The 16,885-nt window shown below is 43.6% G+C and overlaps 1 protein-coding gene across 4 annotated transcripts in view; it reads left to right on the top strand.

Moving 5' to 3' along the window:
- The window catches only part of RGMB (repulsive guidance molecule BMP co-receptor b), a 29,846-nt gene extending 13,172 nt beyond the window's left edge, over nt 1-16,674 (top strand). For all 4 annotated transcript variants that reach the window (XM_046000359.1, XM_046000356.1, XM_046000357.1 and 1 more), the window contains one exon: nt 13,267-16,674. In XM_046000359.1, the coding sequence (XP_045856315.1) occupies nt 13,267-13,935 (669 nt within the window). In that variant the 3' untranslated portion in view covers nt 13,936-16,674. The remainder of the gene's footprint in view (nt 1-13,266) is intronic.
- Nucleotides 16,675-16,885: the final 211 nt, after the last annotated feature.

The raw sequence follows: 16,885 nt of genomic DNA, 5'->3' as shown, positions 1-16,885 counted from the left end.
AGTTCTCACATCTGGTGACCATGCTGTTCAGGAGCCCATGACTCTATGGCTTCACCTGCCTCTGATAGTTGTGGGGTTTTTTTTCCTTCTGTTTTTTGCAGCTCTCTCCAAAGCTCCCAAAAGCATCTGGAAAGTTACTGCTAAAGACCTATCTCAGTGCTGGTGTGACCTGTGCTAGTGAAGCACAACTAAAAGCCTAAAATTTTGCAGTGCAATTTCCTTTTCCCTATCCAGGGCCAAAATGAAACCTTTTAAAAATTCTAAGCAATGAAAAAACGATGGTAATAAAAATAACGCTGAGGCAAAAAATACATTTGAAGTGAGTTCCCAAAAAGATCTGATTTTTTTTTTTAATGTCTACTGCAATATTTAAAAAAAAAAAAAACAAAAAACCTTTCAGAAGATTTTTATGTACAGGTCTCCGCTCGACTGAGCCCACAAACGCGTACATAGACCAGCTGCTTGGTAACTTAGCACTGTACTCCACAGATACCGTATCATCCTTGGGGTCAGGCATTTTTAATGACCTATGTGCTCGGTGTCACTAGCTGGAAAAGCTGACCAGTGCTGTGGTAGAGGTTGGTCAGCTGTGCTGCTGAAATTGTCATCTGTAAGCACTTAATCATTTCAATACCTTCAGCACTGAACTAAGTCACTGAGCCAGGGTTTGAGGCTCAGTGAGGTCCTTAAGACAGTACCTCAGTCCTGGGAATGTGGCTCCTTGAGCAAGCAGTCTCGGGGTCCTCTTTGTGATCCCTAACTGCCCTTAAGTACCTTTCTCTCATAACAAAAAGACAAAAGGTGAGGGGAAAAATATCTAAACTGAATAAAAGAAAGTGAAGTCCTGCCTTGAAGGGGCCATTTCTTAGCTAAGCCTTTTCCTTCATCCACAGAGCAGGCAGCGAGTTTAGGGCAGCCCCCCCCCCCCCCCCCCCAGTCTCCTCTCTGTTCCCTGCCCTGGGAACCTTAGTCTGGCGCTACAGGTATGCTTCCTCAAGGCCATTCATGCTTTTAGCCACAGACACACACACAGACACACCCCCACGCCTGTCTGTCTCCCTCTCTTCAGTTTTGTGCGGTTGCCACTTTGCCAGGAGGTGTGCTCCTAAAGGGGAGGCCAGGGCTAGCTTTCTGTCTCCAGCTCTGGGCCATCTCCCCCACCTTTGGCTGTGAGCTGTGGCTGCAGGCCCTGGAGAGAAGAGATGAGAGGGACAGGCTTAGAACTGGCAGAGTTGGCTAAATAGGAAAGAAAAGCAGTTTTTATTTTGTGGGGAGGAGGAAACTTTTTAGGTTCCAAAGAGGACACGTGTACCTAGCTCCCCTGGGCCTCAGACCGGTAACTAGGCTAGATCATCTGAGCAGATGGTTATCTCCTATTCCACTTCTTGCGCAGTCCCTTTGCCAGCCCCTTCATCTCCTGTGTGTCTGTTTCTGTTCAGGTGCACTCTTAAGGATTTGTGTATGCCATGGCTACAGAAAGTGATTTTGCGGTGAATTCTCTGATAAGATTCTGTACTTTACAGATACGCTCCTAGCAGTGTGTATTAAGATTGCCAGTCTCTCGGGTACATTTAAAGTAATTCCTTTTCCAAAAAACTTCAGGAATGCATTTACTGTAGACCTAAACAATGGGAATACTTTTCAAACTCACTTTTTTACAAGTGCTTTGGATACCTTTGGTTTATTTTTCTGTTTATTTTAACGTAATCGTGTCCTTTTCCATCACTCCAGCTTTGTCATCCCGTTCTTCAGTCCCAGTAAAACAAAATCACGAGTAGAAGGGAAGGTGGGGGGTTGACACCAGGTTCCTTTATAGATCTGCTACAGAAATTTCCATACTTCCTCCTTGAGTGAGAAAAATGGTTTACCGTAAAGTGTTTGCATTTGGGAAAGAGGTGTGTTGTTTGTCTTCACCAGGCCAGGTGACTGCAGACCAGGTGGGTGAGCGCTCCAGCACGCCTCGCATGTCACTGCTACGGCTCTGGGCTTCCGGCTCCTGGTAATCCCATGGCAGTAGCACCCGTGCCTATCCGAAGTGTGGGAAGAGGGCCAGGCCCGGCAGTTATCTCTTCTTTAAAGTCCCTCAGTCCCAGTGTCCAGCTACTTTCTGGGAAATGGCCTGAAAATTATTATAATTATCCCTCAATCCCAGATTCCAGCTCCTTTCTGGGAAATGCCTGGAAACTTGGACTGGTTGATGACAGTAGAGATCATTTAAGGAAGACTTAGATTGTTCGGTTTGTTCTTGCTTTCTCTCTCCTTCCTTCAGACTGTGTAACCCAAGGTGTTCCTCGCAACAAGACATCCTCCTTTGTGGGGTCCTGGAGCCTGAGTTGAGTCCTCCCCTCTTCTTGTTGCCCCTTCACTTGTAGCTGCTGTTCACAGTGGTATACGGGCTTGTTAACTAGTGTTCTGGAGCCATTCGCTATTGGAGAACAGGGAAAAGCCTGGCATGCCTGCATTTCAAAGGCTTTCAACTGTCATTTTAAGCAGTCTCTGGATCAAGGTTGGAGAAACCATCCTCTTTAAACCCCAGGCCGAATGCATTTTCTTTGTGTCCAAGTGTTTGTCCGCCTACTATGTTTTTTAGTATCTTTATAGAGATAGTCTGAGCTACACAATAGTGATTATTCTTGTCAACTAAAGACAGTGCCTCATACTCCAGTGGCAGGATTGTATTGTGCATCTGTGGACACTGTTCTCGGATGTTGCATTGTTACAGAGAGGGCAGTGGTGTTTTCTTTAAAATTAGAGAGCCCTGGGGCGCCTGGGTGGCTCAGTGGGTTAAAGCCTCTGCCGTCCACTCAGGTCATGATCCCAGGATCCTGGGATCGAGCCCTGCATCGGGCTCTCTGCTCAGCGGGGAGCCTGCTTCCCTTCCTCTCTCTCTGCCTGCCTCTCTGCCTACCTGTGATCTCTGTCTGTCAAATAAACAAATAAAATCTTTAAAAAAGCCCTTTCTTTCCAGAGATCACAAACTTTGTTGCAGATAATTACAACTAACTTTTAATGGCTGAAATTGCTCTTTCTTTTGTTATGAGTATCTGTTACATAGGAAATTCTTGCCATCTCTTTATAATAGCTCCTTATCTTGGTCTTCCTTTTTGCAAAAATGGTTACCAAACAGAAAGAGAGGGACTGATTGAGGCATATTGGGGAGCGGATGGGGAAGAAGTTTGCAGTTGTAGCTTCCTGCTCAGTGTAGCCTTTTCTCTGATAAAAACGTACAATTAACTCAGCATTGCATTGGAACCCACTGCGTGTCACAGGGCCCCCTGTGGGGGTGAGGAACGGTGAGGGAGATACAGGGGGGATCTGTCTTCCTCTCAATCAACGCACAGAACAAACCTGAAGCAGTTGGTGGAGCACTGTGGGCTTTGTGTGTAAAATTAGCCATTCAGGGTTTCTTTCTAGAACATTGGTAGACTGGCTCTCGGTGTTCCTACTTAGCAAGTTGTCACCGGTGTCAAGAAAGGCTAGAGAGATGGGCTGATGTAGCCAGCGCATAACTGTCCCCCTGCTTGCAGTCACAGTTTACTGTTTTTACTCCTGGGATTTGGCACAGTCTCCCTTTCCACCTCCCACAGTCAAGGGGGCCCCTCACTTACACTTGGATTTCTGTATTCCCAGCAGGGTCTAGAACCCTGGCTGCCACTTTTTAAAGGTTATTGGTTTTTAATACCAAAAGCTTTCTAGAATTTGACCGTCAGAGTCTCCAGTTCTTAAATTCATTTTTCTGGGTCCTTTCTCATTTTTAAAACCTATGAAAGCATACTGTCAGTGACCTCCTCCTCCCTGAATTTACTTATTGTAGAAAGAATATTGAAACTGTGAAGAACAGAAGAGCAGAAGTCAGCTATAATTCCGGGTGGTAATGTTCTTATTTTTCCCTTTTCCATTTCCTGCATAGCTCCTGTCTGTATTGGATGTAAGGTTTGAGGCCCAGGAAGTACTCAGCTTTGTTTCATACAGGTTCAACAAATTTTCTGGAGGTAAAAGGATTTCCAAGTATGAGGGAGGGGAAGGGCAGGCAGAAAAAGGAGGAGAAATTATTAGCTGTATGATATATCCACAAGTGTGAAAGATCATTTTATAAGATAAGTGGGCCTACCTTGATTATTTATGCTGTACTTGTCCTTTTTTTTTTTTTTTAAGATTTTGTTTATTTGAGAGCATAAGGGAGAGAGTGAGCTGAGCATGCGTGCATGAGCAGGGGCTGGGGGGAGTCCAGTGGGCAAGCAGACACCCCACTGAGCAGGGAGCCCAATGTGGGGCTCTATCCTGGGACCCTGGGACCACCACCTGAGCTGAGCCTAAGGCAGACGCTTAACCGACTGAGCCACGGAGGCGTCCCTGTGCTTTCTGTATAGGCTGCATATCATCACGTTGTCCGTGTGCGTGTAAATACTCTGCGTAATGATCTTTTACCATCTTAATTCTCTAGAATGAAGAGACTTAAAGATGTTAGTAGAAACCATTTAAAATTGTATAAAGTTTATATCTGCGTATCTACTGAGTTCTGTATTTTGAATCATCCTTCACTGTGCCACTCCCTCTGTCCCAGCTGTGGTTTAGGAGGAGGAGGAGACTTTTCAAAATATCCCCCATTTGTAAATGAAAATAACCCAACTCCTGCCCAAGCCAGGCAGGATTCCATCCCAGTGCTGTGGGCCTCTGCTGCTTCTAAACAGAGCCCTGCTGCTCCACAGATGAAACCAGAGGCACAGGCCAAGTCTGATACACAGCTGAGAGTTAGAACTGCTTTCACTGTGGCATTTCCCAGTGTCTCTCTGCCCTGCCAGATTTTCTGTGAGTCAGAATTTTGAGAGGAAGGGGCGAGAAGGAAACCTTGGATAGTTGGTACTTTTCTCTTGGCTTCAGTTAATGCTAACCAAACAGTTTCTGCCAGTGTGGAATGTGGCACGTCACAAGTTACCTACGGTAGTGAACAAGGCAAAATCTACCTTGCCCATTGGGTCTTTGTTTGTTTTGACTGCAGTAGAACTTGCTCTTCCACCGTTCTGAATTTTGTGTTCTCGTGGGTGGGGTAACGTAAGGACTTTTTAAACTGCTCAGCTCGTAGGTGATAACCAACAAGAAGAGCAACACATGTGCAGGGTAGACTCGAACTAGACGGGCTTGCAGCGACAACACCGCACTGTTGCTTTCGGCGAAACTGGGTCTGTGGCAAGAGGAGTTCTTTGTGTCCTAGTTAGCTGGTTATTTTAAGAGTGGGAGCCAAAAGATTGCTTGGCTAATTCTGGTGGGGTTCTTTGAGTGTTAGAACACAGTCTGTATACTGTGAGCAGATTGATAGGACGGCATTTAAAGCCTAAGTTCTCTTCTACTCTGCATTTGCTTCTGACATGTAGGGGGTCAGGGTTTAATCTCTAGATCTAAAGGTGTGGGAGAGTGCGTCCGTGTGTCCCCCTCTGGCTTCTGTGCTTTTGCTGCCTGCCTCTCTCCCTGCCTCAGGCCAGTGGGGACAGAGGATATTGTTTTGTAGCATTTCAGTTAACTGGCTTCTTGAAATAGAGGGTCACCGCCTCTAGCCATCTCTTTTGTGAATAGGCTTTTCTTTTTTTTTTTTTTTAATAGTCCTGGGAACTTGAAATTGAACCTAGAAGTGGTAGAGTGTGACTGTACTGTAAAGACCTTCAAGCCCTTTTACTTTTTAAATCACCTCTCAAAACTGAAAAATGATCGGAGGCTGTGATTTCCTAATCCCCATTGCTTCATGCAGCAGCTGTGCTGAACCAAGGCTAGAGCTGTTTGCAAGGGGTGCCCTTCTAGGGCCTCAGGATCTGTGGCCCCAGCACTGCCACCCCCAGAAGGGAGATTCCCTGAAGGCAAAACGTGCTGGGGCAGTCACTGCCTCCAGCCCTGGTTCTCACCTTTCCTCATACTTGTGGCCTCTGGTCTGAAGTACAGTGACAGCTGAGGCCCAGAATACTGTCCACACATGCCTAACTTCCCATCTGGAAGTATCGGGAGGCCCTCCTGTACTTGCTGGCCTCCTCATAACACGAAGTCTGAACAGAGCAAACACGTACCATGTGGAGTCCTCTGAGTGGCTAAGACTCAAGGACTCCAGGCCCTTCCTCCTCGTGCCCAGCGCAGCCTGGCTCTGGTGTGTACAAGGAAGCGGGCCCAATTTCGCTGTCTCGGAGCCTATTTATACTTCCAGCCTTCCTTGCTTTAAGTGTATAGAAATTACTCTTTGGAAGTTGACATTTTTGTGCCTCTTTCATGTATCCTCCCTGGGCCTGCTTCCCTTTCACTCTTGCATATTCTTTCCAGCCCCTGAGCTTAATGCTTCTCCCCTGGACCACCCTAGCTGCCTCAGCGGGTGTCCTTCGCCTTTGCTTTGGTTTCTTCTTTCTCTGGCTGCTGCCAAGAAGCCCTCTAGCAGCCAAGGCAGCCCTTGTTCCTGCATGTATTACCTGGGGCAACACTGAAGAATAAATAAGGCTGATCCATTCCATTTCTCTGGAATCCTGGAAGTGCTCCTAGAACAGAGCTCTGTGCAAAGAGATTCTGAGGGTAGAGCAACCTAATTTGAGACCTCTTCTGAAGGTAGCAGACCCTTAAGCACTCATTCCAGCCTGAAGAGGAATCTAGGGTAAGATTTTTCATCTGCTGCCTTCCCCTTTAACACATGTACTATCTTTGTGTTAGCATTTAACAAAATCAACTTTTCTAGGTCTGAAGTTCAGCCTTCCTGTAGGTGGATACTTGATATATACGTTAAGTCGTAATTGTAAAATTACATTTTACAAAAATGTTAGTAACCATCTCAACATTTTCCCTAAATCCTGTGTGTGTGTGTGTATAAATGCTGTTAATGTAATTTAAATGTAATTTAATTTAACATATATATATAAGTGCTGTTTTTTAATTCAAGTATTCTTCTCAATGTTACATTAGTTTCAGGTGTACAACATAGTGATTCAGTAATTCCATACATTAAAAAATGCTCACCACAGTAAGTGTAATCAGTGTTTGTAACTATACAGTGTTGTTACAGTCTTACTGACTATATTGCCTTTGTTTACTTCTCATCTCCAGGAGTTATTTTATAACTGGAAGTTTATACTTCTTAATCCCCTTTATCTCTTTCCCCCATCCATCCATCCGCCCACCCACCCACTACCAGTTTGGTCTATTTTGAGTTTGTTTTCTAGATTCCACATATAAATGAAATCATATGGTATCTCTTTCTCTGATTTACTTCACTTAGTGTAATACCTTCTACATCCCTCCATGTTCTTGCAAATGGCAACACCTTATGTGTGTTTATCTCTTCTACTTTATCTGTTCTACTTCAGTAGACACTTAGGTTGGTCCTGTATTTTGTTGATTATAAATAACGCTGAGATAAACCTAGGGATACACGTATCTCTTCGGATTAGTTTTTGTTTTCTTTGGGTAAAAGACCAAGCAGTGGAATTACTGGGTTGTGTGATATTTCTATTTTTAATTTTTGGAGGAACTTCCATGCTGTTTTCCATAGTGGCTCTGTAAAGTGGCTGCTCCAGTTCACATTCCCACCAACAGTTTCCTTTACTCTACATTCTCACCAGTACTTGTTACTTCTTGTCTTTTCGATACTAGCCCTTCTGACTGGTGTGAGGTAATCGCTCATTGTGGTTTTCATTTGCATTTACCAGATGATTAGTGATATTGAACATCTTTCCACGTGTCTGTTGGCCATCTGTAGGTCTTCTCTGGAAAAATACCTGTTCAGGTCCTCTGCCTATATATTTTCTTCCAGATTTTTATTTAAGTTCTAGTTAGTTAACATGGAGTGTAATACTGGTTTTAGGAGTAGAATTCAGTAATTCATCATTTACATATAACACCAGTGCTCCTCACAAGTACCATCGGTAATGTGCATCATCTGGGGACACCTGAATGGCTCAGTCGGTTTAGCGTCTGCTTTTAGTCCCTCGTCAGGCTCCTTGCTCGACAGGGAGCCTGCTCCTCCCTCTCGCCTTGCTTGTGTTTGTGTGCTCTCTCTTTGACAAATCTTAAAAAAAAAAAAAAAAAAAACCATCATCTGTCTACCACGTCCACCACCCACCTCCTTCCGTTAACCCTCATTCTATTCCCTATTGTTAAGAGTTTCTTGGGGTTTGCCTCCCCCTTCTCTTTTTTTTTCCCCCTTCCCACACATTCATCAGTTTTTCTTAAATTCCATGTATGAGTGAAATCATGTATTTGTTTTCCTCTGACTTATTTTGCTTAGCATAACACATTCTAGCTCTATCCATGTTGCTGCAGATGGCAAGATTTCATTTCTTGTTGGCTGAGTAATCCAATGTTTACATACATACTACATCTTTATCCATTCATTGGTCGATGGACACTTGGGTTGTTTCCATAGTTTGACTGTTGTCGATAATGATGCTATCAGCATTGGGGTGCATGTACCCCCTTTGAATCTGTAGTTTTAAATCCTTTCCTCTACCCATTTTTTAATTGGATTTATTTTGGTGTCCTTTATATATCTTGAAAATTACTCTCTTACCAGGTACATCATTTGCAAATACCTTCTTCCATTCAGTGGATTGCCTTTTTATTTGTTGGTTTCCTTCACTATGTAAAACCTTTTTAGTTTGATGTAGTCCCAGTAGTTTATTTTTGCTTTTGTTTTCCTTGCCTGAGGAGACATACAGAGAAAATTGTTGGTAAGTCCAGTGTTCAAGAGTTTACTGTCTGTGTTTTCTTCTAAAAGAGTTTTATGGTTTCCAGTCTCACATTTAGGTCTTTAATCCATTTTGATTTCACCTTTATAGTGTAAGAAAATGGTCTATTTTTCCCAACACCATTTATTGGAGAGACTTTTTTCTCCATTGTATGTTCTTGTTCTCCTTTGTCACAGATTAATGGACCATATAAGCCAAGTTTCTTTCTTGGCTATTCTGTTCCATATACATTTGTATCTGTTTTTGTGCCAGGACCTTACTGTTTTGATTTACCTCTTTGTACTGTAGCTTGAAATCAGGGATTGTGATGCTTCCAGCTTTGTTGTTCTTAAGATTGTTTTAGCTATCCAGGGTCTTTGGGGATTTCATACAAACTTTAGGATTATTTATTGTAGTCGGTGAAAAATGATATTGGCATTTTGATGGGGATTGCATTTATTTTGTAGACGGTTTGGGTAGTGTGGACATTTTAATGGTATTCTTCCAGGCCATAAGCATGTGTGTCTTATTTGTACATCTATTTATTTGTCCCTTAAATTTCTTTCATCGCTGTTCTGTAGTTTCCAGAGTAGAAGCATGTCACCTAGTCGGTTAAATGTGTTCCTAGGTATTTTATTCATTTTGATGCAATTATAAATGGGGTAATTTTCTTAATTGCTCTTTAATAACTTCTTAGTAGTATATAAAAAGGCAACAGATACCTGTTTTGTGTCCTGTAACTTTACTGGATTGATTTCTTCTAGTGGGGTTTTTGGTGAGGCCATATCAGCGTCCTCTGCAAATAGCGACCATTGTACCTATTCGTTACCAATTTGGAATGATTCCTTTTTCTTGTCTGATTTCTGTGGCAAAAGTAGATATCTTTATTTTATTCCTGATCCATGTAATCAGAAAATTCACAATTCCATGTGAATTTTCTCTTTGGAAACATGTGCCCTTATGGAGTAGTTTATTTTTGCTCACATTTGGGGACTTAATGTGGAGGCTGGTTGCCACTGACCTGTGTAAGAGTAAAAGGGGCTGTGAGCAGTGTTCTCTTAGCCTCCCAGAGGTGCCTATTTTTTCAGCCTATAATTGCACCCAGAGGATTTGATGCAGTAGACATATCAGCTAATTATATGAAATAGAATTCGTTTTAGCTTCCTTTACCTCAAGCAGAATTTTAACCAGGTGCTTACCAAAATTGTTTCCCTCTCTTCCAACCTAATTTCTGTGACTATTTCAGGTTACTTTGTTGGCCCATTTTAATCCAAGAGCTATGAGTCCCTTGATCTGGGAGTCCCATTCTAGAATTGAAGGATTCTGGTGAATCCTGAGGTTCATATCGAACCTGGTGCGGTCCTGCACATGCAGCACCAAGTAGCCTGACTACACACTGGTAATTGTGTCTTCCAAAATACAAGAAGCACAAGTAGTTAAGTGTACAGAGTTCAGGGAATCTACTGTTTGAAAACCTATGCCCAGCACTTTGCAAAGCTGCCAAGCCTAGGGACGCCATGTCTGTCTCTTGGCAAAGCAGTGCCTGGGTTTTCCGTCCTTGGCTACCTTGTTTTCCTTAATGCATTTTCTTTTCAGGGTGGAAGAAGTGGCAGGTGCCTCTAAATTTTGATTTTTCACAACAGACCTCATATCCCTCTATCACATGTGGAAAGGTTGATTTGTAGCTGGTATCTGTGTCTTCCTAATAGACCTTGTGTGGGTGGTAAAGATCTCAGGGAGTGAAACATTAAAAATGAATGAGGAGAACTAGAGTAGTTTGTCTGAGGTAGGGGTTGAGAGGGACTTGGTGGGAAAGGTTTAACAAAAGGCATTGATGTTTTAAATGCACAGAAATGCCATCCATTAATAATAAATGGTGTGGCAGAGAAGAGATGTGCCAAAATGAGTTATTACAGCATATGGATCAGTTCACGGAAGGGGAAAGTAAGCGGCATGGCTGATGTTTCTAAATTATCTGTTTGAAAGCATTACAATACAGTTTTGAATATCCTGTTTGGCTATCAGAGCTTAAATAGAAAAAAACCTGGAATTTCCAAAAATTCTAAGATTTTTTTTTTTTTTAAACCTTAAGAATGAACAAGTTTGGTTTTTGTGAAGATGAATTTCTGGCTCCAGCTGGCTTGAATGCCTTTTTTAAAAGCTTGAGTTGTAATTGTATGAGGAATGAAATTAAAATTACAAAATGTTAAGTCAGGTGCAACATTTGCCTAGTGTTTTCTACACCTACATTGACTGTACCTCTAGATACCTCTTCGCTACACACTCAGACTAGAGGACAACTCCTCTAGCTCCGTGGCTGGAGACAGATCCATTATCACCGTCAGTATTTTGATGCACGGGCTAGTTCTGTACGTTTATTTGCTCTCTGTGAGAATTAGTTCAGTTAGAAAGACAAATTAATACCAGCTTCATTGTCTCAAGGAGAAAATGACTCCTAGAACACTGGACAAAAAAATCTGTTAAGTAACCTGGGATCCTTGGTCAGTGTAGATCCTGGTGCAGAAGTCAAGCTTTGAGTGTTGTTTAATCTGCTGGAGGTATGGGGTTAGTGGCACAGGCCTAGCAGAGGACAGTAATGCATGAGGTGTTTGAAATGACTCCTGAGTTGGAATTGGTGTGCTTAGTGAAAACACTAGGCTGGCTTGCCCATTTGGGAACTAGTTTGAAAATGGATCTGTTTTATTGTCTCAACAAAACTAATTCCTCGTTGTTATTCCTGAGATGAACAAAAAAGTACTTAATTCTTGCAAATAACTTTAATCTAGTTTAAATTTGAGGTTTCTTAGCCTGGAAAGAGAGTCTTCGAATATGAATGCTCCAGTTGAAAATGAAGGCAATGATTATATGAAGTCTCACTCGCCCTTATTGGAGCCATCTGTATTAGTTTTCAACTCTTTCAGGTGCAGAATTTACTTGAATTAATCTTTTCACCTCCAAGGGATCCTAGCTTGCCCTAAAAACACTTGTCAAACTGTCTTTAGAGCCACCAAATAAATCTATTTTATAGTCCCATTAGATAGCTCGCTCAAAATCCCATTCACTCTGGAAGGTCCTATGGTTGGATGCACAACAAATTTCCGGCAGTCATCTCTGGTACACCTCCTTTGGGTTGTTAAGAAGGTGTTGAAATGTGAGAAGGCTGGTAGTGAAATTAAATTGTGGGTCAGGGTAATTAGGAAGAGAGAAAACCAAGCATTTTCATAGTATATTGTCTGGCTTTTAGTTGCAGCTGCAAACAACGGATATGAATTTAACCAGTTGCTACAGTGCAGCTGGTTCAGATCTAGCTTTATAACTGGCTGAAGTAAAATGAAATGGCTGGAAAATTCCAGTCAAGTAACACCAGTGGGAACATGTGGAATTAAATAGTGTAAGTAAATGCTGGCCTGGATGAGGAAAAAAACTTCAGACATAAACTTGAGGGTGGCGTTGAGGACTTGTCGAGAGGCGTGGGGAGGGGGCAGGCAGGGCATTTTCTGGCCTTTTTAACAAGGGTCTATTGTTTGGATTAGTTCCCTTGCAGGAGGTAGGTTTCCTCTATCCAGGGAAATTTGTAGAGTGGCCTACCTTCTTCCTTGACCAGTACTTTTTTTTTTCCTTTAAGAAGAAAGAAAAGCCATTACTTCAGTTCCTGACAATAACATAAATCTCAAAATGTTCTTATTTCCCACCTTGTGTAACCCAGAAGGCCCCGTCTGTCTTCAGTCCTGTTCCCTTCCACCACGTGTACCAGAGGATATGGAGTATTTTGGAGGTGAACAATTACGTTGTCTTGTAATTGTTCTAAATAAGGAAGGAAAATGGGTTTACACAAGGAAAGTTTCTATAGCATCAGGTTTTTTCTGCTTAATTAAGAGAATTGAGAGTTGGCTCGAGAAAAAATTCAAGAAGTTCAAGGGCCTGGTGCTGTTTGGGGAAAACATTTGCTGTAACTAGGTTGAGGGTATTTATTCTCTGCCAGGGCCTGGGAGCTGTATTTGCCAAGTGATTTCCCAGTCACAGGGATTAGCCAGTCATGTGAGACATTTGATTAAGAGACTTAGAGAAATCTTTGCTGAGTCACATGATTGGTGGCTGTGGATGGGATGGCCCCCCTCAACTCTGCTTGGTTCCCGAGTGTTAGTAAGAAAGTTTGTAGAAGAATCTTTGTAGAAATCAAAGTTCTGATGGGTATACTATTAATTATGCCCCCTTGACGTTTCTACCTGACTTAGTCTTTTTCTCGGAGCTATACCACCGCTCACCTGTTTGGGGAAGAAGACGGGACACCAGATTACCAGTAAAAATCACTGTACCCCAACAGCAACATAGTTTTGTTTTAGGAAAATAAAAAGTTTTTCGTAATGTACATTCCCCAGATTTCCATTAAATTTTTATTCTAAACCTATACAACTTTTTCTTTTTTCTTACCAGTGACTCCTTTCATTTCTGAGGCAGGAGCCCATGGGCTGAGTGAGTTTAGAGATTCTGTCTCTGGCCATTGAGCTCCAGCTTGGGGGGGCGACACCACCTCTATCCCTGCCCGCCTGTTTCAATTTGTGTGTGTTCCTCCCCCCAGATAACCATCATCTTCAAAGCTCACCAGGAGTGTACAGATCAGAAAGTGTACCAAGCTGTGACCGATGACCTGCCGGCTGCCTTTGTGGATGGCAGCACCAGCGGCGGGGATGGCGACACCAAGAGCCTGCTTATCTTGGAGAGGGAGAGCGGCCGCTACGTAGAGATGCACGCCCGCTACATAGGGACCACGGTCTTCGTGCGGCAGCTGGGTCGCTACCTGACGCTCGCCATCCGCATGCCTGAGGACCTGGCTATGTCTTACGAGGAAAGTCAGGACCTGCAGCTATGTGTCAACGGCTGCCCCCTGAGCGAGCGCATCGACGACGGGCAGGGCCAGGTGTCTGCCATCCTGGGGCACAGCGTGCCTCGCACCTCACTGGCACCGGCCTGGCCGGGCTACACACTGGAGGCTGCCAATGCCCAGTGCCACGAGAAGATGCCAGTGAAGGACATCTATTTCCAGTCCTGTGTCTTTGACCTGCTCACCACTGGTGACGCCAACTTCACCGCCGCCGCCCACAGTGCCTTGGAGGACGTGGAGGCGCTGCACCCGCGGAAGGAACGTTGGCACATTTTCCCCAGCGGCAGCCAGGGGACGCCCCACGGACGCCGCCACTGGGCTATCAGTCTCGGACTCCCATGCTTGGTCTTTATTGTGTTTTTGTAGGGGTCGTCTTTTGTGTTTTTTGGGGGTTTTCTTTTTGTCTATAACAGAATTTTAAAATATATATTGTCATAATATATTGAGTAAAAGAGTATATATGTATATACCATGTATATGACAGGATGTTTGTCCGGGGCACCCACCAGATTGTACATACTGTGTTTGACTGTTTTCATGTACGTTGGAGGTAGTGTTCTTGGATTGTACTGATTTTGTTTTGCAGTTTTGTGAAATATTTTATAATGTCCCTGCTGGGGACCTGTTAGAAAGCACTTTATTTTTTATATATTAAATATTTATGTGTGTACCTGGTTAGTACATAGAGTACATACACACAGACACCATATGCAGCGTTCCCTTCGAAGATGCCCGGCAACAGTGGTGGTATCTGGTCCTGGCCCTTCAATCCTGCCTTTTCCCTTGGCTACTGATTTGCCACCCTGGGTGTGCAGCTTTCACTCGCCGCCTTCTGGGGGAAGCTGCGTCCTTCCTGTGAGCTAGGGGGTGTCCTTAGCCGCCTCCTGCCCTCACTCAGTGTGGACGGACAGCCAAAATCCCATGACAGGCACTTTGGCTCTTGTGAAACAACGCACACAATGCATCTCCAAGGAATCCTCGCCCTCCTTCACCGCTGTCACTTTCTCAGAGGGCAGGGAGAATATCACTCCGGTTTTACGAACTAAGATCATTTGATCTGAGCACTTACCGTATGTGGGGTTGAGCCAGACAAAACTGCTGTTCCAATAGGTCAGAACGGTCTAGAGGTAGCAATTTCATGGATAAAAAAAATACCAGGCATTTCGTTAGACCCCAGGAGCTCTCGGGCTTTTCCTCACCCCATGTCCCTGTTGCATCTGTCACACCTTGCTTTTCCAATTTGCGCAAGCCCAAGTTCCTTGCCTTCTGGTCCTTGGCTGCTTGTGCTCAAAAGCAACCCTGTTCCCTGTCTGCACACCCCCCCCCCCCGACCCCAGTAAACCCTCCTTAATCTCACCTTATGAACCCAGAGATCAGGGTCTGTTGGATTCTTGCTTCATATCAAGGCGCTGCTTCAGTCACAAAGGCTGCCACTCTTCCTTGCCCTCCACACCACTGTCTTCATAAAGGTCGCTGACGTATCTATGCATGACAGAAATGAATAGGGTGTTAGACGACAGGAACGCTGGCCTGGCCTGAACCAGTAGGCGACTAAGTGGGTGCTGGTTAATCCAGACATTCTCACTAAACCATGTTGCTCCCTGGGAGGTCTTTTTTATCAGATAATCTCCCTCTTAACATCTGTAGTGAATATGATTTAGCCAGTTGCTCATTTAATTTGGTAAAATTCCTATAAAGTGTCTCCTTGCCTCTTGCCTTTCACTGTTGCCATGCTCTTGCAAAAGGAGAGCACCACCAACAAAATTCAAGAACCATGAGGCAGTGAGTTCTAGGGTAGGTAAATTTCTCTTGTATCTATGTAAATGTTCGGTACCAAGGAGAAGGGATACAGTTTCTACTGAAGCTAAGTGCAAGAAGAAGGTAATGAACTTTAAATACCACAGCAGTTTGGATCCAGACTGTGCTCAGTTTTAGAGAGCCAGGTAATTTCTGCCTTTTGCCATGTGCCGTTCATTAGGCTTACTGCCCGAGGCTCCAACTGGCAGGAAAGGAGGATTTCATTTTGTGAAAGTCTATTTCTTAGTGAGCTATCATCCGATCACAGGATGGAGCTGTGGGTTCATCTGTAAGCGGTAAGCCTCCGCTCGTTTTCTAGTGTATGACAGAATCACTTGTCAAGTCTGGGAAAAATCACAAAGGCATCCTGCCACTTCCTTGACAAAGCCGCAACACCAGAGAACTGAAACCTATACCCGTTAACCTTTTTATAAAACTGGACAGGGGCCCACCTGCCATCACCTCTAAACTGGGGCTGTTTTGGTTCACCTATGGAACCGTGTGCCAGGATCAGAAGCTAGAGTTAGCTAGCAACTTTGTGATGTAATTGAATAGAACAAAGGAGGAAAAATAGAGTACTTATAACCACTATTCTTGTGCAAATAGTATGAAAGTGAAGTAAAAGCAGTAGAACCTTCTACAGTATCTGGCTTTAGAGTGTTTATGGTTAAAAGAACCTTTGTCCTTTTCAGGGAAAGTGAAACCACCACCTCTACAGTTGGGGAAAGACACTTACTTAGGCTGTGTGGCCATATAGAGCCGGGAAGGCCACTTAAAAGCATTCTCTATCACCAGTATTTGTACCAGTGTATTTGGCTATTGCCCTTTACAACCAGTGTCCCTGCACAACATTTACAGTCCCCACAGATAACTGACAAATACAGATGCTTCTCTAGAGAAGGACCAGATCGTTGTTCCGTTTCCTCTTATCTAGAACTTCTAGAGAAAATAGTACTTGTACATTTTACTTTTTAAAATCCTCAGCTCAGAGAGTTTCAGGTTGTATCAACACGCGGATAGGCTGTAGCTATTCAGAAGTCTCTTGGGGGAGCTTTAAATTGGGGGAAAACACTGGTTTTTCACAGATGCTCCACATGGCTGTCTTTAAAAGACTCAAAACTTTCTTTTGTCCTTTTCTTCTCTTTGTTATGCTTGGAAATCCCCCGTGTGTCGAGTCTTTGCAAAGAAACCTTTAGATGTGGTTCATAGGTATATGAATAAGTATCTGTGTAAAACAGTGTGTGTGCAGTGTGTAAATACTTTAAATTATTATGCTAGAAAAATAAAGTTACATACCATGCTGTGGAATGTTTGTTCTGTGATTATAGTGACACCTGCTGGGAGAGCTGCAGAACACAGGAGAAGAAAGGGAGCAAGGTTGTGTTTGTGCAAAATCCTTGGTGATCGCTGACAACCCGTGATACAGCCAGCCCACACTCACTCGTTCTGTAAACTACATCTTTCTTAGAGTTTTTTCATTTTTAAGCTTAAAGCAATTTCAAATAAGTCAATGGCTGTG

Source organism: Meles meles, chromosome 3, assembly GCF_922984935.1.
Source record: "Meles meles chromosome 3, mMelMel3.1 paternal haplotype, whole genome shotgun sequence".
Lineage (NCBI taxonomy): Eukaryota > Metazoa > Chordata > Mammalia > Carnivora > Mustelidae > Meles > Meles meles.
This window is presented reverse-complemented; position numbering and strand designations above follow the sequence as displayed.